Source organism: Oryza brachyantha, chromosome 2, assembly GCF_000231095.2.
Source record: "Oryza brachyantha chromosome 2, ObraRS2, whole genome shotgun sequence".
Classification (NCBI taxonomy): Eukaryota; Viridiplantae; Streptophyta; class Magnoliopsida; order Poales; family Poaceae; genus Oryza; species Oryza brachyantha.
Genome location: NC_023164.2, coordinates 23,988,168 through 24,012,517, shown reverse-complemented (window position 1 = coordinate 24,012,517; position 24,350 = coordinate 23,988,168). Strand labels below are relative to the sequence as shown.

Here is a 24,350-nt window from a genome sequence, read left to right as displayed (position 1 = left end):
CCCATGGCGAAGCGGGGGGAGGTGCCACGTGGGTTGCCATGTGGAGCCTACGTGTGTGGGGGTGCTCGCCTGCTTAGCTGGTAGGCCGCGGGCGGGTACCATCCCCGGCCGTATCGTTTGTTTCTAGCGCAGCGTAAAGCGTAGACCGCGTTCATGAGTCCACGGCGCCAAGGTTCCCAGCCTCGGCTGCCGCGGTAGCCAGTGGGCGATGCGAAGCGAGGCCTTGTCGATGGGCCAAAAGAGGTAACGTGGAGCCCCGGTGCCAAATTTGTGAAGTGTGCGCCTATACGAACTAGAGATCTGTGAGCGTCTGTATCATTGGCACCAACTGTAGCCCCCATCTGTAAAAAGCACGCATGCATGAGTGGCGCAGCCATGTGTGTAAATTTGTTTTGACCAGTGTAGTTCCACTCAAGAGTTCCACCACTGTTTGGTCACGTAAATACTTCGTTTCATATCGTAAGATATTTTAGTTTTATCTAAATTTATAAATTGATGAATGTATATATAATTTATATATATGTCTAGATTTATTAGCATTCATATAAATTTAAGTAAGATTATAAAGTCTTACATTGTGAAATGGAGAAAGTAATAGAATAGGAGGAATATAAGTCAATTGTTAAATTTAAACCGAGATGGGTTTATGAATGTGTGAAATATGCATTTAGATCTCTAATATCGGTTTATTATATCAAATGAGGTCCAAAACATGGATGACATAGCTAAGATGTTGGCGTAATCGTTCGTGGTGGTGAGAATTTTGCAATAGGTCCCTCTCCTGTAGTATGGCTTCAAAACGACACACTATTTCTGAATCGTACTACACTGTTGTCATAATCATCTTTGCACTCAAATCCGATTTAGAAGTGCTGGGAGTCAATTTAAAGGGGGATGGTAGCAGACGGAATACCGTTCTTACGGTATAAATTATGTAGACCGTCCTCTACTGCAGCGCCGACAGCGGGTTGAGCTTGCAGTATGCCATCGTACACTGGTTGGCATAGCCAGAGAGGCACCACGTCATGGCGTCATCGCCATCGTTCGAGAGCATGCATGCCGTCTATCTTGGACTTGGTGCTCGTCGCGTTGGTCCTGAGGAGGTCGACAGCGATGATGGCGAATTTCTTGTAGCTGTCAACTGCGCTGCTCGGGCTGTCCGAGCTGAGCGCGTCGATGCAGGACGTCACGTCGATGAGCCCGCTGGCACCAGCGACGGTCTTGCATGCACCGTACAGGAACGAGTTGATGTTGGTGGCCAGCTGAGCCTGGTGATATGTAGTATCATATGTATCAGCAAGTATTAATAGGTATCAATAGATAGTATAAACAGTTATCATATGTTAATAAATGATATCACATGATACCATTTAGTATCAACAAGTATTAGGTGATACCAAAAGATATGCTATCATCCAGTATCAAATACGGATCATTAGATACCAAGTGGTATCACATGATATCCACTGATATGATACTGGATGATACCACTAGTACGATACCAGATAACACCAGTTGGCATTATTCGGTATCATGGAGCCACGCGACAAAGGGCAACTCGAATGATGCATGTACCACATGATACCAGGTGGTATCAGGCAGTATCATATGGTTCTCTGGTCGAGTTATTGATAAGAAGAGAGAGAACGACAAAGAACCGTAGCGATGCGACAACGCGTCAGCCACACAGAACAGGGCAAGAACAAGAAACCACCAAAAATAAAAGAAAATAAAATCAAGCCATCAACGCATCTATATTGATGAATCCAAGAAAGTAGAGAGGGAAAACGGGAATGTAGTCAAAATCCACAGAGCAAGGCAGTCAAAGAAACACTCTAGGAGGAGGAAGAACTCCACCTCGGATACATCGAATCAAAGTGAACAAGAAAGAAACAAACAAAGAAATAGAGAAAAAAAAAAGAACCAACAACAAAAAAAACATGGTTTTTCCTATCAAGAACTGCTGGTCTCCCGAGTCTCCGATGGAAGAAGGGGATGATGGTGGCCACGGCAGCGTGGAGGAGCATGGATGGGACGACACCGGCAAGCAACACGTGGGGGAGCGGAGTGGCATGGGTGCACAGGAAAGGACGCCAGTGGCACGAGCGCTAGAGAGAGCAGCGGCGACAACAGACCACGCGGTGCGAGCGGCTAACTGAATCCTCCCGTTCGGATGAACACCCATTCTCTAGTCTTTCTGTAATTTAAATGTATAATATAGATGAGGGGTCTAAATATAAAATTCTTGTCGCATGAACGGTCACATCGACACTCAAGCTAAGTCATTTATACTTTGAGCCTCAGCCCTCAAGTATACATTAAATCAAGATTAGAGACCTAAATATACATTTTACAAGTCTATGAACCTAGGTTTCTATGTTTTGGAATGTGGGTAGTACATGGCATTTCAGTCCAAGTCTATGGACCAAAAGTGTATTCTACTATAAACAATAATTATCGCCGTTTGCTTTACAAATAATAAGATGTCAGAAAATTAAAGCAATAACGAATAACTAATGGGTGAAATTCTATGTTTGTGTCCAAAACGATTTAAAAGCAGTTTAAAAAACTTTTTAAAATTACCACAATATCAACTCTAAAAATAACTTTCAAAATCCATAGCGACAGATAAGCCAATAAACAAAAACTGAGAGTGCTTTCAATATAATGACATACAAAAAATTTGCTTTCTTTAAAAAAAAAATCTGTTACCGCAAGCCAAAGCCTAAAAGCACCGGGTAAATATGGGAAAATGCTTCACGTACAACGCATGTCGTACAATCTGCTTACGACGCGCGCGGCGGCTGGTGTGTGGCCGTGGACGGAAGCAGCTACGTGCACGTTGGCGACCGTAACTTGTAGACGGATCGTATGGCGAGTACGTATAGCGTTCGTAAATATGTTGAGGTATTTTTTCAATGATGGTAAAAATGCTTAAGAAAAATATTGCATATATGTTGATCTTGGAACAAAATGAAGCGCTGGTCGCTAATTCTCTCAAACGAAAGGAGAAGGAAAATCCAACAAGTGAGGTTATAGTGGGAGTCGGGCTTCAGGTAAGTTTTAAGTCTTGCGTAAATTGTTGAAATGCTATTTCTAGTATTACTTAATGTTCGTTCAAATTTCTAACACCTCCGTTTCACGGTGTAGGATTTTTTAACATTAATTAGATTCATATAAATACTTATGAATATATACATATATACATAAACATCAATAAATAAATATATATTTAACCAAACTATCTTACAATATAAAACACATGGAGTATTACTTAGTCAATATAATTAGGGCAATTTTGCCATCTTGAGAAAATATCTCAAGTACTAAAATTTACGCTTAAAATTTTGGTATCTGAAGATACAAAGTATCTGGGGTACGGAATTTTACACTAGAAAATATGATGACTCCTGATACGGTAAAATTGCTCATATAACTACGTTGCATGTTAGTTAATAATTGTCAATTACTACCTCCGTTTTATATTGTAAAACTTATATATAATTTATTTATATATATATATTCATTAGCATCTATATAAATCTAAGCAAGGCTAAAAATATTACATTATGAAATGGAGGGAGTAGTATTAAAAAAGAACAATAGTTTATCCTAAGGAAATAGTTCAATTCATAACCAAAAGTCATGTGGAAATATAAAAACCCGGACCAGCAGTAGTACAAAACTCAACATTTTATAGCCATAATTAACCTGAAATGTTGTTAGACTCACTCCAAGTACGAAATTATAATTGCCTTGATATTTTTGCTCATGTGGCATCTATATGTCGTTGTATCTTACCACTACATCAATCTATCCCTTTTTGCTAATGTGAAGCTAGTGAATAACTGATGAGTCAGCTAGTCTGTTCAGTACATATAATGTGAGAATGTGACTATCAAAGCGCCAAAAGGCCAAAAGAGCATAACCCTGCAATCAAACCAACCACGCTAAGTAAAGAACTGCAAAAGGGCCCTTGAAAAGTTTCCGATCCTAAAATGCGAACTTTCAGTGTTATTTGTAAAAGTTCTACTACGAAGCATATGGCATAAGCAATGGAGGTTTTTCCCTGTAGTGTTTATAAGTGGGATGAAACCATCTTTAGAAAATCTATCCCTGCAATACTCTGTACTATTTCACTTCCTCCAAGTTTTAGACCAGCCTTTGTTTTGTTTTATTTTACATCATGCCAACTATTTCACTTCCTCCAAGTTTTAGATCAGCCTTTGTTTTATTTTACATCATATCCAGATTTATCTATTATAAACTCCAAAAATATGAAAAATAATTATATATTATCCTTCAACCCCGTCACTCACAGCCCACACCCCTTACTTCCTCAGTTTCACTTTTTTTTTTATGTTGTTGCACAAACTACTTTCTATCGGCTATCTACGAGCCATCACCACAGCTCCTGTTGCCACCAGCCTCCACCACCACCCCTTTTCTCCCCTGATCACAGCAATGCCATCGCCCAGCCAAGTCCTTCTCGATGGAAACATCGGCAAAGTCCTTAATCGCATACCGATTCCCCGGACCATTCGGCAAATCCAACCACGGCCAAGTCCTCGTAGTGGTGGTGGCTTCTTCTCACTACGCAGCCCTAAAGTGGCTTGGTTAACGTAATCTCGATATGGTTTCCAATGTCCTAGACATTCAATATAGCTTCTTTGACATGGATCCGCCATGGTCATCCTCAATCCAGTCCAACCCATTGTCATCGGTCCAAATTCTTCAGGCCAAACCTACTGTATAGAGCAATTTTACCATTCATGATAAGGTATCAGGAGGTATCACTGTTTTCTATGTAAAATTTGATACCTCTCGGTATCTTAGATACTAGAAAGTATCAAATTTTACGTAGAAAATATTTGTAACTCATGATACTTTCTTAAGGATGAAAAAAATTCTCCACTATATATCACCGTTCATGGTGGTCAAGTCCACCCGCCAGCCATCTATTTGATGATTGTGCAAAGAGACTAGGTGCAACTTCTTTCATCCATGTCATCTATCATGGCAGATGATTGTGCAAAAGACCACCATCGTTCTTCTAACCCCAAGCTACGGCATCAACTACAAAGTATACCGTTCCGACACATTTGAAACCACCCTCTTTTCTTTTTCTCCTAGTGTTGGCTTGTATTTCTATGTGATGGTTAAGACCACTATACACCGTGGAGCATTGTAAATGCCCTAATACAGTTTAGTCTCACATGGTAAAAAATGCCATGGTAGTACTGCAGATGGGGACTGTGCGCTTGGGCACTACCAAGAACACTAAATTCATCGAACCTGGACATCTTTCCAAGTTCAACGGAGAGCTGTGTCATGCATTAGAATTTTGTAAACCGAACAGTAGTTTGGAGTAGTTAATTCTGTTTTCGATAATTGATGGCTGTCATGAGCAGAACCACTCGTTTTGAACTCTGCAGTGCTGTTGTGCTACTCTACAAGTAGGACGAAACACAGAGTCGCAGTCTCGCAGACCTTTTCTGGTTGATGGACAAATTGTTGAGCTCATTTACATGCCTCTTTTTTTATACTATTCTGATTTCAGTGACAGGCACCATTTTAATTTTCTCACGTTAATCGGCAACTGTCAAATTATCTCGGAGTTCAAGATACGCCAAGTGTTGTAGCAGTGGTGACCTGGAAAGGAGGCAACTTAACAAAGAAGACAACTGAAACAACTCAAGAACACAAGTTGGACAGACTAACTTTTCATTGGACAATATCTCCTCTAGCTTTCTGCAGTTAAATTATTTTCAATGATACGCTTGGTTAAAAGAAGATTAATAAACACCACCAACTATGCCGGTAACGCTGGCAACAATAACAACAAGAAAATAGAAACCAACTTAAAACAAACTACTACCACACTACTATAGTATATCTATTGCTCTTTTATCTCTTTGTGTGCCTAGCTAGCTACCTGTAAACAACACAGCGTGTAGTGAATTGATTAACGTGTTCATGGGTCGGAAAGATGGGGATAGGTCGATTAGTAGGTCGATTTTGTCCAAAATTGGTTACAGATATCATTAACTGAGCACTTCATCAGGGATCACATCTCGTGCCATTCGCAGTTGAGATGGAACTAAAGAAAATTTATCAGCGCACTTGGCACTGAAAGCTTAGGTTTTCTGGGCCGTCGCTATCGGGATTGTTAGTGCGCGCAAAATGGGAAGAAGAAAGGGGAATACTAAAAGCTAAGAGATGGCAAAACATCGTCGCATAAAAAAGATCGAAACCGCTTTCCGCGTCCTTCCTAAGTATGCATCCTTTTCTTCCTCTCTTCCTTGTTGCCTTTTCCTTTGTTTTTCTGCAAAGTACCTTTTGTCACTAATAAATCAACTCAAATTGCTGCTCCGTTTCCTTAACAGACATGGCAAATGTATGTTCTTTCAGCTCAAATAAAGTAAGGAACACTGTAGCAAACTGGACTTAATGGGGTGATCTTTTGGCTTTTTGGGCGAACGGCATATTTGTAAAAAAATAATTTAAAACTTTTATATGTGTTTTTAGTGATTTAAAAATCAAGACTGAAAAATAAAATAAGGTAAATAAACCCTTAAATTAACTCCAAATTTAAGATTGAAAATTTAAATTTTGTCTATTAAAACATAAGCAGGGTAGAAAATGAGACTGAATATGTCCAAGGGTAAGATAAGACTAATAATCCACCCGTTTTAAAATGTAAATATTTTCGATATTTAAAATATACACTAAAAATATAAGCACTTTTATTATTATATATTCACAGAAATACTTGTCTCAACAATCATTTCCATTAAAATCATTTTTATTTTATCTCCATATATTCTCTTACACTTATTCATTCCTTATTTATTAAAGGACAACCTAGTCTTTTTTTCTCACACTCTTAATATATGCCAAACAACCTAAAAATACTTACATATCGATATGGAGATTGTAATTTATATTGTTTGTAATCACCCCCATTGTGACATTGGGATAAAACAACAACTAATCGCTGCCAGTCCTTACGTCTATGTCGTACTTAGACTAATTTTTCCTATGATATTTTTATGGACCATTTTACCCCCCTTGGCTTGCTTGAGCTCGCTTGCTCTACCTCTCTCTCTGGTTGACCATGTTCATTTGTGTTGGCCTCCAAGCTCCACCAAATTGCCCCTCCCCTCCCCAAATGTGTCATCAACCGCCAACTACAAGTACACCACCGTCGAGGGCACCATCTCTCATCTTATCGCATGATAGGCCAGAGCAACATCTACTTCTCTCATCTGTCACCATCATCGTCGCCATCGGCATCCCAACAAGAAGAAGGATGTGAGACGGTACATGCAACACAAGGACGGTATGTGTGGGTCGTGGCATTGCTACTCGTGGGGGGGGGGAGAAAAGAGGGTTAAGTTGACTAGTGTTTTTGGTTTGGCGCGAATACCCTCAGCGCCAGAGAATAAAAAAAAGGGTGTGACGTGCAGACTCGGGTAATGAATGGAACATGATTTCATTTATAGTTGGGCAAGAGTAGAAGAACAAATATCTTATTGGAGCGCTCGCTCGTAAAAAACAATAAGTTAGCTTCAGCACCACATTCTCATCAATACCAAGAGTTCCATCTGTTTTGGATACTCCTTATACCCACCGTTGGCACCTTCACTAGTCGTAGTGTTACCGTCTATGCCACTCATGGCTCATAGATGTTGTACGCTTGTTGTCAGTGGCCCCCTTTGTCTCATTTACTCAATTGAGATTGGGTATTAGGAAGGCAACAATCTAGGGTTCACCAGGTCTACAGGTCGACAGTTCCATAACAACAATCTAGGGTTCAATCGTAGGCTACGGCCATCGATCGTCAACTAAGCGAGTTCGCTCCCGTCATAATAGTGACGTAACGGTGTGTGCGAGCATAAAACCATCGCCCGGTAAGCATCTAGCGGCTGTCCGCCGGATAAACTACCCTCCAAAAGTACCATGCACCCATCAAAAGCAACCATCCTCCGTACGTGTTTGCTGCAGAAAACTGGACGTGATGTTTGAAAACATCGCACTACATTGCTTGCGCTCGGTCTAGGTAGCACGCCGGCTGCACACACGTACGGTGAAAAACGACAAGCATCCAGCATGCGCGCGCGCGCGCGCATACACGTGTGTGCAGTAGGTGTTGGTGTTTCACCAGCACAACCGCGCGCGGCCAGCCGGTGACCCGGTCGCGGTACGTAAACACGACAAGGACTCAGCCACTGTGCAGCCGGTGCCTCTCTCTCTCTCTCGCCCGCGCGGGGTCAGTCGCTCACATGGACCGCACCCCGCGCGCGTGTGCGCGCGCGTCGATCTGGCCTCCACTCCACTCACCCCGGTACGCTCCGTGGGGCACCGCGCGCGGCACCCGCACCCGTGGCTGAGTGGCAACGCGTCGCCCACGCAGCGGCACGCATCGTTCCAGTTTCCCATCTCGCTGCGGCTCTCCCCGCCGGCCCGGGGCCGGGTGGCCGAGGCCGTTGCGCGCGCGCGGCGTGTCTCTCCTACTACTACCCGAGTAGCACGACCGCGGCTAGCTCGCTCGCCTGTTCGCGGTTCTTTGGCGTGTTGTACTCCTATGCAAGTTCGCGGGCGGGCGCGCATGCACGTCAAATCAGAGGGAAGCGGACGTGACGAGACGAGACGACGGGAGCGACGTACGCGCGTACCTGCCCCTACGCTGCGTGCATGCATGCCCGATCCTTTTTCCCGCTCGCTTTAAAGGAGGGCTGGTTTGGGCGGTGCGGGGTGTGAGACCAGAGGCTTCCCCGCTGAGACAGGCGGCACCGCGGCAGCAGTGGCAGGTTGCATGGACGTACGGCCGGCCTGGCTCGCTGGCCGTGGCCGGTTTCCGGCTGTAGCGCTAGCTCCCACCTCGGTTGCGGTGCGCCCAATCCCAAGGCGCTCAAGTACCGCGCGTACCGCGCTGCCATCTCGATGTGCCCGCACTGCGCACTGTAGCATGCGCTCTGCACAGTGCATTCACGCATGCCTGGTCTAGCTTTGCTTGCCGACGCTACTTGGCGCGGCCGGCGCTAACTTGTACAGGAGCCCAAAGTAGTAATGGCCATGCTTCCAAACTGTGCAGCCCTTTGATCTGTCACGTTGGCATGCTTAATTGGATGTGGCCGCGGAGGCGATCAGACGCACAGTGCCAAGGTGTGCAGCGTAGCGTTTGGCCTGTTCTTTTCGAGATGGCTATAGGTTCTTTTTTTTTTAGGGTGGGACACGTTAACATTATTACACTTCATGTCTATAAGCAGTGTTACATTTGATGGGTACTGTAACGGCACGCATCAAGTAGGAAATTGGCACACGGGCTCTTTAGATCCAGCTATCACATCTTATGCGTTAATTAGGAGTATTAAATATAGACTGATAATAAAACTAATTTCATAAATAAAGGCTCATTAGACAATTTTTTTAAGCTTAATTAATTCACGATTAGTAAATATTTATTGTAGCATCACATTCGCTAATCATGGACTAATTAGCCTCAATAGATTCGTTTGGCGAAATAGTCCAGAGTATGAGATGAGTTTTATTAATAGTCTTTATTTAATATTTCTAATTAGTGTCCAAACATTCGATGTCTGGGACTAAAAATCCCTAATCCCTAGAAACAAACATGGCATTAAGTAGGAAATGTAAGTAGCTACTTGAAAAAGGAAGAAAATAGTAATTATCTTTCAGTTATACCTAGCCCATATTTTATCTTTTGAGTTGAAGTACACATAACATCACGTCAAGTGTATAGTAATCTACAAATGCTGACCAATGAATAGAAATTTTGATAACTACTGTTTCGTCAACCTTAAAGTGGGCTAAAACCCACTGTATATCCTCGTCACATAATGGTAGCTGCGAGATATCCTTGTAGCCGAAATAATACGCTAACTTTCATACACATACTATATTAAGGTGTGGTTAGGAGAGGGTATTGGGATTGTTCTTTAGAAAGATTGGTGGGCTGTACTAGAGATTTTTTTATTTTTTAACTTTTTTAGTAAATAATTTTATTACTAGATATCGAAGAAAAATACTTTCATCGTACCACCTTTTAGATACGTCAGTGTTAGTGCAATAGTAAGACAAAGTTACCACGTAAGTTGGTTGGCGCGATATACTTGCTACTCCACCAAGGCATCGACACTAGCGTGGCCGCGTTATCTCCAATGTTCTTGGCATGGCAAGACTGTATGTCAAACACTCAGTATGGTAGTGTTGTTTTGCCACGTTATCAATATTGACGTGGCCAAAAGGTTCAAATGGTGAAAATATTTTTATTCGAGATTTAGTAATAAAATTACTTATTAAAAAGGATTAGAAAATAAAAAAAGTTCGCAGTAGTATTAACTGACCTGTTGGTATAGCAACTGTGTTAAAATAAGTAACTCGATGCGTTAGCATAAAGAGCGCATGCACACAATTGACAATGAAGAAGTAGAATACCAAATACTACCACCTGCGTTTCAGATTATAAGACTTTCTCAGTTTAACTAAATTCATCTATATATTTATGTATGTGTTTTGGATATATATCTAGATTCATTAGCACATAAATAAATTTAGACAAAGTTAAAAAGGTCTTATAATATAAAATGGAGGATAAATACCAGAGAAAAAGTTAGGAAGGCAACATGGTGATGCCATGCTAAGGTCGAGGAAGAGTCATCAGGGGGGAGTGCATAGGTGAGGGGATGACCAACGTGTCTTGCCGGCAACAACGATAAGGCTGAGCAGTGGTGGCCACAAGGACTGGAGGAGAGGAGTGTCCTAAAGTTTTCATGCATGCATGAATTTCCTAGCAATCTATAATTGGTCAAAATTGATAGTAAAACGCCTTTTGACCACATAAACCTTTTATATATAGTATTCTTTTGTTTATTTTATCTTATGTCTACAAGTTAAAATTTGATTTTTTTACCCTAAATTAGAAGTTGATTTTGGGTTTTTTAACGTAGTTTATTTTTTAATCTTTACTTTTAGATCACTAGGAACACATATAAAAATTTTATTTACAAATTATTTTTACTTGCAAATATGTTGTCTAGTTTTTTCAAAAAAAAAAGACAATTACCCCTCCTGAATCATTTGTGCCTTGCTTATATATCATGATGGTGTGCATACTATCGCTAATACTTTCTTTTCATCCGAAACAAACACTAGTCGTGGGGAATGCAAATGCTATGCCCTGTGTAGCTAGGTTTGATCATGGAAAATTCAGTACAGCGTGTGGAGGCGGGCGACTGGGAGTGCTAGCCAAAGAAATTGATGTTGTACTAGCAGAATGGAGATTGGCGAAAGTACAAGTCTATGACAATAATACGCGTACACCAATAGCGGCAATTAATCTGATTAACGAGAGGCTGCTAGGCTAGCCACACATGCATATACTTTTTAGGGCTGATTCCTTGTTGGGTTGTTGGTATAATAGAGGAAAATTGAGGATTCAATTCCTATATGATTTTTTTAATATTCACCCCTTTGGATTAGAGGAAGAAGGCATAGGAATTTCAAAGGTTATTTTCCTTTTCCCTCGATTTCATAGGAAATCCACAGGAATTTCAAAATCCATTAGGATCTTGCTTTTCTTGTTCCTTTAGTAGTCCAATGCAAATCGATGCATGTAGCTCTAAATAATCATATTTAAACACACATTATGCTTGCTTAGGAATAATACTATGTTTTACCCTATTCTTGTGTTTCAAACAACATGCTTTACAATTTTCCTGCATTTTTAAACCTTGTGTTTTGTACATGTAATCCTATCCTATTTCTAAGTTTTTTCTATGCATGTGTTTTTTTTTCAAATGAGCTTTAGAGAGGAATTAAACCTGGCTATGATTGTGCGCCATGGTAGATGTATATTTTAATATGTGTTTTACGTTGCTCTCTACGTACTGGTAGTAGAACAATTATAGACCATTTATTTTTCTTAATCAAAATGAATCAGATTTATTTATACTATCACCTTAACTACTTGTACTATTGTAGACTAATAGTAGAACTATCAACGTATATAGTAGCCAGCGTACGGTTTTTACGAGTCAAATTAACTTTTTAACAAAAATCTAGCATAAAATGGCATGTTTGATCGGTAACAATGCAGAGTGGAGCCTCAGCTCCCGGGCTTGAATAACTGTGGATCCCCCAGAGTACTCGCAAGACGGCAAGAGGCAGTAATGTGGTAAAGCAACCGAAGTTGCTAGTGCAGTATATACTTCTCTCCGAAGAAAGATGCTCGCGGCATTCAGCTTTCGGCCGTGCAGATCGAGAGGGAACTGGGACTGGGAGAGGCCACAACTAGCTAGCCTGCCAGCAGCCAGGCAACAATCAGCACCATATAATATAAGAACCGTGCATGATCTTCTAGTGGTCTCTATAATTGCGTACTTGCAAGAGTTTCATACTTGCATGCTAGTAGCTTGTAGGAAGTAACACTGTCGAGTTATAAAAGAAAAAAAGAACAAAGGGTCCGGGGACACACCATAAAGCAACAGCCATCACGCACGGCAACGATGCGATGTGCAAAACAGCTTTCGATTTCACGTGGCCCAAAAGGTTCCCTTCTTTTCCTCGAGACATTTTATAGCAAAGAACGGCAGGAGATTGGTCGCTATAGCTTAGAGCAATTATATAATAGCCGGTTCTAAACGCTAAGTGGATAAGAGAAGGGAGCAAAGAGATCAAGGAGAAGTAGGTTATAAAGAAATAGTCGGTATAAAAAATAAGAAACTACATGAGAAAAATAAGTCTAATATTAATAATAAAAGACTAATTACTTAATGGATGAGTTATATAAAGATGTAAAAAGTTTTATATCGAGTAATCTAGCCTTCCTCCTATATCCAGCAACCTTTTGCTTCCCTCTCGATCTCTCTCCTCTCCTCCCCACCCTCTGCATGCGGCCCCAGATCACATATTCACATGCAAGCACAAACGGCTGGCTTTGCTACTGGCTGGTCTTCGGATGCAGGGGTTAGCTAGGTGCTGCTTTGCGGATGAGAATCTAGACTTTGACCTGGATTCTGCTTGGACGAGAGGATTAGAGCTCGATGCAGCCGCTGGAATCTGGAAACAGCACGCAGGGCGTGCCAGATTCCATTTCGTTATTTTATGGCAGCACGTAGAGCAGCACTCCTCCGTATTTGTGTTAGTATACTCCCTTTATGTTTTTATTTAACGTGTTGATTTTTAAATTTACATCCGATTATTCATCTATTTATATAATATTTTTAGTTATATAAAATTATAAATCATGCTTAAAGCATCTTTGATAATAAAAAGATTAAAAAAATTAATAATTATGTAATGTTTTAATAAAAGGAACGATAAAACTGGGATCTTAAAATAGGTGATTGTTTGTTTTTATGAAAAACTTAAACAATGTATTTGCAAATAAAAATAATTTATAAATAAAACTTTATATATGTATTTTTAGTGAACTAAAATCGAGACTAAAAATAAACTTGGATGAAAAACACCAAAATTAATTTCAAATTTAAGGTTAAAAGTTAAAATTTTAGTAGTGTAAGCGACAAAAATAGGGTAAAAATTAACGATAAAAAATCGGAAGTAGGAGTACTACTGTGCAGTCTGTAGCGAGCCAGTCCTCGTGCCGCCCCTCGTGCCGGGAAACTCACATGCGCGGCTCGTCAAAAGCGGGCTGGGTCGGCCGGTCGGGGTCGGCCAGGTGTGCAGCTAGTAGTGGCTTGTCACACAACTCACAGCTTCGTTAGAGCAAGATCAATAGTAACATCCGTTCTCTACTCTAATTTCATTTCATGTCATATACAAGTAATTTTGTAGCTCACACATACCATAAAAGATTTTAATTTTCAGCTTATTCTATCATGATAATAATATTATATTTTTATATACCCTATCAGTACTTTTTCGGTTTATGTGTGCAGCCTGGCTCTAAATCAAGCATCCATCTATTTTTTTTCTCCTTCTTTGTTTTTACCAACTCAGCAATATTTTTTTTAAAGTCAGCTTAGCACTTCTATTTATCTGCTCTTAGTGCTTACATTTTTGTTCCAAAATTAATTTTATTTTTCACTTATCATACGCATACCAGTAAAAAACAGAATATCCTTAATTTCATCAAATCTTAATATAATTATTTTTATTTTATTTATTTTCAATACATTTATTTATTAGTTTTATAAACATAAATGCAAATATTTACTTATAGATTTGTTTATTATGGTATAAGCTATAATAAGTAAAATCACCTTATAATAGGTAGTAGCTTGCACCGGCCTGCCATTTATTGGGGTGGTGTCGGCTTCTCCTGTCAGGTTACTGCAGGTGAAGCTTTCCCTCTGACGAGACGACGGCTGTAGACGAGCTAGTTCTTGACTGGCACGAATGTCGCATGCAGTTGCAACTTGCCGTGCGTGCAGGGCCTGTAACCGACCTGATCACTGTCTACCTCTCGTGTAGCAGCATTTAATTACCGTGCTGGGTCTTCGTTAAGGCTTTTTTAGTTCCTTAAATTTTTTTCCAACCACATCGGATCAAATCTTTAGACACCTAAATAAAGCATTAAATATCGATGAAAAAAAATTAATTACACAGTTACGAAAGAAATCTTGAGACGAATCTTTTGAGCCTAATTAATCCATGATTAGTCATAACTGCTACAGTAACCAACATGTGCTAATGACGGATTAATTAGCTCGAAAGATTTATCTCGCGGTTTCTAGGCTAGCCGTAAAATTCGTTTTTTTATTCGTGTCCAAAAACCCCTTCCGACATCCGATCAAACATTTGACGTGACACTTCTTTCAAAAATTTTCTCAATCTAAACACCATCTAAGGCCTTGCTTAGTTCCCAAAATTTTTTTTCAAAAACATTACATCAAATTTTTAGACACCTAAATAAAGCATTAAACATAAATGAACCAAAAAACATGTGCTAATGACGGATTAACGAGACTCTAAAGATTCGTCTCGCGGTTTCTAGGCTAACCGTGAAATTCGTTTTTTTATTTGTGTCCAAAGACTACTTCCAATATCCAATATCCGGTCAAACGTTCGATGTGATGTTTTTTTAAAAAAATTTTAGCAACTAAACAGTTCTTCCGGTATCACGTCGTCAAGTCCTGTGTTCAACTGTTGACTACAGTATGTAATATGCTGTAGAGTAGTAGTGCTAGTATTTTTTTTTCTCACGTAATCACTGTGTTTGACCACCGATCATGTTCAGGTTGCAGCACACCGTATCACGAAGTCAGGAGGGGAGAGAGAGACCCACGGAATTTATGCTCGGCTTTGGTCTGGAGTCTGGACGGAATACGCTTGCTCGTCCGAGAAATAAAGTTGACACGGCTTGTAATTCGACCCGGCCTGCAATCAGGTCCAGCTATATTTAGGCTTACCCGGATTGATCTTCATGTTGGGCCGACCCATCACGAGTCTATGGAATCTGGCGAGGCGCCCCTGGGCGGCAACGTCCCAGACTCCCGGCTGTTCAGACCACAGCCCAGGTAAACTCTTTTAAACACTCGATGATATATTCTCATTTCTGTTATGCCATTCAAAAAAAAATTAAGAAAAAAGACAAAATAGTGTATAATAGTATATCACTGAACCAACATGTACAATTAATTTAACATCTAAAAGTTTTAAAAGAAAGCAAATATGATTAAATATGTACGTATAGTAAGCACTGTATAGTTTGTTCCTTTTTATTATAACGTATGAAGATCAAATTTGAATATACATGTTTATTAAGTGACATATGCAAAAGACAACCCATCGAGGGATTACAATTCATTTGCCATGGCCCAGTCAAGTGCAGGCAAGTGGTAACCGGCCTAACCAACGTCCCCGCGCCAACCCATCGCGGCCTGCTCGAGAGAATCCCACAACACGCAAACGCGTCCAAGGCTGCAGTGCTCCCAAGCGCGCGGCCGGCCGAACGGCGCTGCGTCATGAGAGATAACAGGCCGCGGTCCGCGGGCCTATGCACGCAATGGGCTACCGCTACCTTCAGGCATCCAAGCTCGATGAAAGATCTCACGAAATCGTCGGCAGCAACCAGCAGTCCTGCTACTGCTGATTGTGTACTCGTCTGTGCAGGGAGAAGGGGCGTAATTTCCATCGTAATGACCAGCCTTCAGCGTTACTACCAGTTCTGATAAACACGCGGTCTTTTCCGAGCAGGAAAACGACGGCCGCTCTATGGAGAGTTTTGTCAGCCGTGTTCAACGGGTAGAGGCCAAATGTGACGCCACAGCGAGGAAGGCTATCAGTACTACCACTTTACTAAGTATGTAGGTGATGCTAGAGATATGATCTGAATTATTATCTATAATATATTTGATTATATTACTAGATTTCTCCTAACTGTTTTCTACTTGGAGTAAGAGTAGGATTAGTTTCCTAATAGATTTTTGTCAACCATTTCCTATTAGAACTCCTTGATTTCTCCCTTGTAAGTTGCATGGGAAGGGTACGATTGCCCGGTGTATTCCTCTACTATTGTAATCATCACTCCATAGTGGATATTGCCGGTTGGCGCCCGTGATTTTTTCTCACAAGGATTTCCACGTTAAATCTGCTTCTCGGTTATATGTCGATTTTCCTAACAAGTGGTATCAGAGCCAAGATCCGATCTACCAGTGGCAGCATTCTTCGTTGTGTATCTACGGTCGACGGTGGCTGTTCCGTCCAATATCTATCGTGCACTCAAAGCAGTATAGCAGCAAACAGCAAAGCAGTTGTACCGTCTTGAAGTGTCAAAAGGTTTTTTTTGGCGGAATTTTCTACGTGCACATCAGCCTTCGTACCAAGGAACTTTTCTTTTCTTTTCGAATCTATCATATTTTTTGATCTGCAATTTTTCTCGAAGTCTTTCACCAAATTAGACATTGAGAAGTTTGATGGCAAGATCAGTTTCAGCATATGGCAGGTTCTTATGAGAGTTTTCTTGTGCAAGCTGGTGTTTGGAAGGGAAAAACAATTCACCGAGGAGATTTTGGTTATTCCCATTTATCACTTTGATCAAATTTCCCAAGAGATTTCAATACTTCGTTTCGCTATTCTGTTGGGTTCCCCCAATTTATACCAACAGTTTCAGGATTTGATCCTACGGTGAGTTTTGAAGTATTACTCAATACTCTTGTTTTGATCGCGTGATTTCAAAGAAACTACTATGAGCACATGACCAATTTTTTTATGAGGTTTATCAGGAGATTCAAGTACTTCGTTTTGGTTCGCATCTCTGTTAGGTTCTACCAATTTATACCAACGGGTTTAGGGTTTATTCCCATTGCGAGTTTGAAGTATGGTTCACTGCTCCTGTTCAAAACAAGCGAGGTTCTCGTTGTCCTCAAGTTTGGTTTGTGCTTATTATAGTCCAAAAGACTATTTGCCGCAAGGTGATTTTATCTACATGAGGTTTCTGGTGATTTCAATTTTTATGCTAAAGGGAATTCATCTCAAGGTGAAGATTGTTAGAGATATGATCCGAATTATTATCTATAATGTATTTGGATTATATTACTAGTTTCCTACTAGGTTTCTCCTAATTGTTTCCTACTTGGAGTAGGAGTAGTATTAGTTTCCTAATAGGATTTTGTCAGCCTTTTCTTATTAGGATTCCTTGATTTTCCTTTATATATATCCCTTGTAAGCTGCACGGAAAGGGTGTGACGATCCGGTGTATTCCCCTGTTATTATAATCATCACCCCATAGTGGATATTGCCGGTTGGCGTTCGTGATTTTTTCCCGTAAGGGTTTTTACGTTAAATCTGCTTCTTGGTTATAGATCGATTTTCCTAACATGTGGCATGCATGCATGGTAGTTAAACCTAATCAGACGTTAAGTTCCAGAACGGAGGCGTCAATTGTCCATCAGACGCCACTAGGCTTAAAAATCTAGGAGAACAGCTGAAGTTCCGAGCTCTCACCCTGCCCGGTAGGTTAGTTCATCAGTCATTCAGTTATGTTTACGTTAAATTACCACCACATATATATTCTACTACTACTCCACCAACATCAGTAGGTAGGTTCGGAGCAAGTAATTACCACGTCATATTCACAACATGCCAACTTGCCGAGAAACTAATGACCTGCTCTTCTAGAACTAGCCAGTTTGACTGCAAGAGTCAGGTTGAGTACGTTATTTCTTTCGTATTATTATGCGCACACTTCTCAAAATGGTAGTGTATATTTTCTAAAAATATTTCTATATAAAATTTAATAATATCATATTTCTAAATTAATTTTTAATTAAATAATAGTTAATTTTATCGCTTATAACATATCATAGTTATCAAAAGTCAAATATGTTTTTTATTTCATCTCTATGTACGGATATTGTTATGTTACCTTTTACAATTAGTGGTAATTATGTAGTATAAGTGTATTAAATATTTTAGTTAAAACCTTAATGAGATATATTTATCAATTCATCTATTTTAACATATTATATGATACATAAATTTATCGTAAAGTTAAATATTTAAGTTTTAATTATACCTTATAGAATTTCTCTCGTGCATATTACTAATATAGAATAATAAAATTAGATTTATTAGATTAAAATAATAATAGACGGCTCACAATACTTCCAGAAAACTCAAAAACAAAATCCTTATCTAAATGAAAGTATTAGTAAACGAGTAGCTAGCACGCTGTGTCTCCACTCGCAGGCTGGCGGATTCCATTGCTCTACGAATCCAGAGTCGACGGAGAGAGCTAGAGCGAGCCAGCCGATTAATGAGCAATGAGTTGGGCAGGCAGCACGGCAAATCCGCGATGGTGCTCGGTGGTGGCGCTTTCCGCGACTTTGACGAGCCTAGTCTCTAGTGATCTATCTGCTGCGAGCTACAGATTCCGCCGATATGAACGCATCATATGCCCCTCCACTTTTTTTTTTCCCTGCCTCTTTCCCTCTCATAAAATCCAGACCATATCTTAACTCCGGTCGCATCTCCTCCCCCTGCTCTATACACCAAACGCCAAACGCCAAATTAAAGAAGAGGAGGATTACACATTCTAGCTCCCTAGTAATCTTAGATTTGTTGTTGATCCTAATCGGACAGAATCGCATCGTGTGTGTGTGTTTTCGCGTGTTCCCTCACTGCCGCGTTCTTCTGATGCTTAAGAGGGAATAAAGTTGCTGAGTAACTAACATGTGTGCTTAGTTGTTAAACAGGGAGGCTTTGGCTGGAGCTACGTACGAGTGGCTGAAGGCCGCTGCAGTTGCACCCCAGAGAAAGCAAAGTCGTCGATGAAAAAATATATCCTTAGGGGTCATTATTTTGATTTTTCAGTTAAGAACCAAACAACATATTTGTAAATTCACGTAAAAAATTATCATGTCAAAATACATATTTATAAATAAAAATAATTTGTAAATACATCTTTTATATATATATATATATATATATTCTTAGTGATCTAAAAGCAAATGTTGTAAAATAAATTATGATGAAAAACCTTAAAATCAACTCTAAATTTAAAGCGAAAATTAAAATCTATTATATATGATACATATAAGTAATAGGAAAAAGAAATATCAACATTGTCTCTCGCGGATTCTAAGATTAATTGAAGAAAAAAAGAGAAATCAGTCGCACACATCGCCTTGGATGTGATCGGCAAGAGAAAGATGGAATTCTTTTGCTACAAGGAATGCTCTCCCTGGACTCCACGCACGGCATACTATAAAAAAAGGTCCACATATAAATACAGTTTAGAAAAATTTAAATCTTGTTTAAAAATTTTAAAATAATTGATATTGAGGAAAGAGCCCATCTATACAACTTAGGAATTAAAAGTAAAGAAAAATAAAATGAGTCCATGTGTAAATACAATTTAGAAAAATTCAAATCTCGATTAAAATTTTTAAAATAATTGATATCGAGAGAAGAGTATATCTATAAATACAATTTGGAAATATCTAAAAAAAATTTTAAAAAAATAGAAAAAATTAAGAGAAAATTACAATATATAAATACAATTTAGAAATATCTAAAATTTGAATTATAAATTAACTATTATGTAAAAAAGAGTTTATGTACAAGTACAATACAGGTAAATGAGCTTCTATGTAAAAAATATAATTTAGAAAAATTTAAATTCAAATTAACAATTAAAAACTAATTATTATCAAGATAAGATACCTACGTAACTATAATTTATAACGATACTAGCCGCGTAATATGCGCGGGTCACCATACTTTTTGTTTTATAGCAGAAGCGAAAAGACGATAGCTTTAGAGTTTTTCCCTGTTAACGGTAGTCTGGCATGGTCTCAGACCGAGTGACATGCGATTACCATATAAGCTTAGCCTTGGTAGAGACAATGAGAACAAAGGGATGGAGATAGGTTCATAGAGAGGGTTGGATTGGTTGGGGATGGCTGATCATGATATGATGCCTCATCTCTCGTCACCCCGGCCGGACTCTCTTTATGCTCTTCCCTAGCTTACGCTTTCACCGGCGATCGACTTGGATGGCCGGATTAATTAATTATAAGAATCGAGTCTAGTGGGGGCGAAGGGTAAGGCTAACTGGCTAAGGGCCGGCCGTAGTAGGGACGCCGATGGGATGAGGGCTGGCCGGCCCGGGGTGACCCGCATGTCGTTTTCGGAGGATAAGCTCGCGCCGGCGACTGCATGATGGGGTTCGGCAAAATTTTCCGGATGCGTCCGTTGCAAATTGGCATGTTGGAGTAAACAAAACACCAGTTGCAAAACGGCCCGGGTGATGTTAGCGCTTCCGTGTGCATAACTGAAACAGCTCGTCAGGATGAGCTGGGAATTTGGATGCTCGCGATGAACCCAATCTCTGGTGAGAACCCAAGCACTTCCGTGAGTGAAGCTTACACCTGAACACATACCACGCTTGGCCGCAAAGTTTGTTGCAGGAACGAAAATACTGAAACTTTTCTCAACTTCTCAACACCTCAACAGGTACTAGCCTGACAGAAGAACGGGGCGACGGGTCGAGGTATGAATTAGCCGGACCTATCTTTCTCGGCGCCAGGATTCACGAGATTATAAAAGTTTTTACCCTTTTCTATCTTCACTATCAGTATCAGTATCTGACGGTAAGCAGTTGAAGGTAACTCCTCGGCTAAGGCTAGATCGAGTTAGCAAAACATAGTAATCACAATCAGAAAGCATGGCAACTGATTAGGCAAACTCAAGAGTACATCATAGATCACACAAGCTGACAAGTACTCGAGACAGGTACATATATGATATATAGTTACAAAAGCTACTGGATTTCCAACATGTAACAAGGGATTACGTTACAGCTTAATTCTCGACTGGCCGCGCCGTGAAAAAAACAACCGGCAGCAAAACCAGGAGATCAGATCACCGAGGACATTACAACACTTTCACGACGACGTAATACCGACGACCTTACTACCACTGACTACTAGTTACTGCTACTCGCAGCAGCCATGGCCGACGTCTAAAATGCCACCGAGCCATGGGAGCTACGGAATTCAGAGAAGATTACAACGCTAGTTGTGTTGAGTAACTCTAGCTGGACGAAGACTACTAGTAGTTGCTTGTTTACGAGAGGATTGAGTCCCAGTCGATCTCATAGGACGGGTACTTGCGCAGGTGGAAGGTCTCCGACTCGTCCCATGGCGCCTCCGTGAAGTCCAGCTTCTCCATCTCCGGGACCGGGGGCGACAGCGGTGTAGGCGGCGGGGGTGAACCGGCGGACACCGAGTCCTCCCCCTCCGTCGACGCCGAGCACTTGGGGGACTCCGGCTCCGCCGCGGAGGCCGCTGACTCGGCGGGGGCGTTCTTGAACGAGTTCGAGCCGAGGGACTGGCAGATGGCGGTGAGCTTGGCGTCGACGGAGGCGTGGAGCGGGCCGGCGAGGTGGGCGCCCCCGCGGCGGAGGGCGGGGAAGTTGAGCCGCGCGAGGTCGCCGCGGAGGCGGAAGGCAGCCTTGTCGTAGGCGAGCGCGGCGTCCTCGGCGGTGTCGAAGGTGCCAAGCCACAGCCGCGTCCGGTTCTTGGGGAGGCGGATCTCCGCCACCCACTTCCCCCAGTGCCGCTGCCGCACGCCGCGGTAGAGCTTCGACTGCGCCGCCCCGGCGGGCACCGCGAACGGCCCCGCGCGCGGCGGCGACCCGGACTGCTTCATCGGCTGGCCCCGCGGCCCAAGGAACGCGCCGGCCAGGCCCCTCTGCTGCTGCTGCTGCTGCTGCTGGGCCAAGAACTGGGCCTGGATCTGCTGGATCTGGGCCGGGCCGAGGTGGGTCAGCCCCATCGGCCCGTTCGCCGTCGACGCCGCGGGTGAGGCATACTGCGAAGAGTAGAGCGGAGGCAGCTGCGAGAAAGACGAGGTGGTGGCTGCGGTGTTGGCGGTTGTGATAGAGGAGGTGGGGTAAGATGGTGTAGGCATGTAAGAATCTTGGCTCATGGAAGGAGAAGAAGAGTAGTAATGGTGGTAGGCGGAGGAAGCGGAGGAAGAAGAAGCGCTCCTAATAAAAGGTTCGAGCGCTTTCATGAGCTCCTGATCCGAGGATGCGATTTGGTGTGCGCTAGTAGTATACTTGTACATATCTATAGCTGCGGCCATGAGGACTGGATGGAGGTTGAAGATGAAGGTGAGAAGGGCAGGGAAATCTAAAAACAGGAATGGAAAGGGGTTGCCTTTTGATGCAAGAAGTGAAAAAATTAGCCCTTGTTCCTCAATAAAAGTAGAGAGACAGGGGTGCAAAGAAAGAGCTTTTGAAAAGAACGGGATTAAAAAAAATAGATCGAGAGGATGAACTAGAAGGGTATTGCAAAACAACCCTTTCTGGCCTTACAAAAGCAAAGGAAGCCTAAAAATCGGCAAGAATCCAGAAGAGAAAAAAGGTTCTCTGGATCTCTGTTCCTCCTAGGAGTGTTGGTGGGATGAGAAAGAACCCTACACAAGAATTAGCTCCTCTTCCGATCTAATAAACCCGAAAGAAGAGCCTTCTTGGCTCAGGTCCTTTCTTGTGTGTTACCTGCTTCTAAAAAGATCAGAGAAGTTCAGAGAACAAACCTGTTGCTGCTCGTCGCTGATGATTTCCTCAGATCGCTCAACCTCACCGTGGACTGGGATGGGATGTGGCTTTCGTATTCTTGGGGTGGGGTTGAGGCGTCTCTCTGAGGAATAAGCGGCCTCACACCCTGGGCTTTATATAGCGCCAGGCTTTGGCATTGCAACGGAAGGCAAAGCATCTCTCTTCCTCGCTGTGCATCGGCAATCTCCTCTGCACAAATTACCAAAAAATTGTGAATTACAAATAAGCTGTAGCTTTCGCCCATGTCGTCAGGCCACGGCAGGTAGCACGCGGGGGGTAACAAGTTGCGGCCAGTGAGGACAGTCCACGTGTGCTCAGGACAGGGGTGTGCACGTCGCCACACTGTGTTATGCTTACGTGGCGTTCTGTGGTTGGGCTATGGTGGCCTGGATTGACTTCAAAATTTGCTGCCCTTCGTCGTGGGGGAATTCGCCTTTTGGATTGGGCCAAGGGGTAAAGCCTTCTGGCTGATAATTAAAGATTAATTCCTTCTCCATCTGAGGCCATTTCAGTTTTGAAAAATGTATTAAAGGACTTCTACTCCCTCCGTCCCAGTATATATATGAGATTTTAACTATTCACTTATAATTTTTAACCATTCATTTTATTCAAAAATTTAGTGTAAATATAAAATTTATAAGTAATAATTAAACTATTTTTAATAATAAAGAAAATAATAAACAAAATAAATAATATTTTTAATTTTTTAATAAGACGAGTGGTCAAACATAACAAACAGATAGTCAAAATCTCTTATAACGTGGGACGGAGGAAGTATTTACTCTGTATATTAAGATGGGTTGGATTCTTATTCTTTCATTTTTTTTCAGCTTTACTTTGCGTAGTTTGATGGTTTGCCTCTACCCATATCTTGAATATATTCCTCTTATTTTTAAAATCACCTTGTTTCTTTCAATGTGCTGGAAAGGAAAGATCCAGAAGTGCTATTGTCGTTCTTACAAGAAAAGCAGTGGTGTGAATTGGGAGAAACAATTTGAGTTTGGATTTTGAACTGTTCTTGGTATTGGAGAGGAGGGAACCATTGATTTAGACATGAAAAAGGACATTATTGAATTTTAGTGCCTCCTCAATTATGCCGCCGTTTGCAGGACTAATTACGCCACTGTACAGCCGTGGGTTTATTATTGGATAATCGTGTTTCATCGGTCAACACAACCACGTGATTGTATAGTAGGGAGCCCCTCAATAATGTATTTTAGTCAAAAAATATTGTGAAAATTTTACAAACATCAATTCTTGGATAGCAACACAAGGAGGAAATATATCGAGGTGA

At 41.3% G+C, this 24,350-nt stretch overlaps 1 protein-coding gene across 1 annotated transcript; it reads right to left on the bottom strand.

The window, feature by feature from the left end:
- Nucleotides 1-21,218: 21,218 nt before the first annotated feature.
- LOC102707938 (ethylene-responsive transcription factor RAP2-13-like) lies at nt 21,219-23,133 on the bottom strand. The gene has a single exon (XM_040520401.1). It carries the CDS (start codon nt 22,579-22,581, stop codon nt 21,559-21,561), a length of 1,023 nt encoding a protein of 340 aa, XP_040376335.1. The 5' UTR covers nt 22,582-23,133; the 3' UTR covers nt 21,219-21,558.
- Between the last annotated feature and the right edge of the window lie 1,217 nt (nt 23,134-24,350).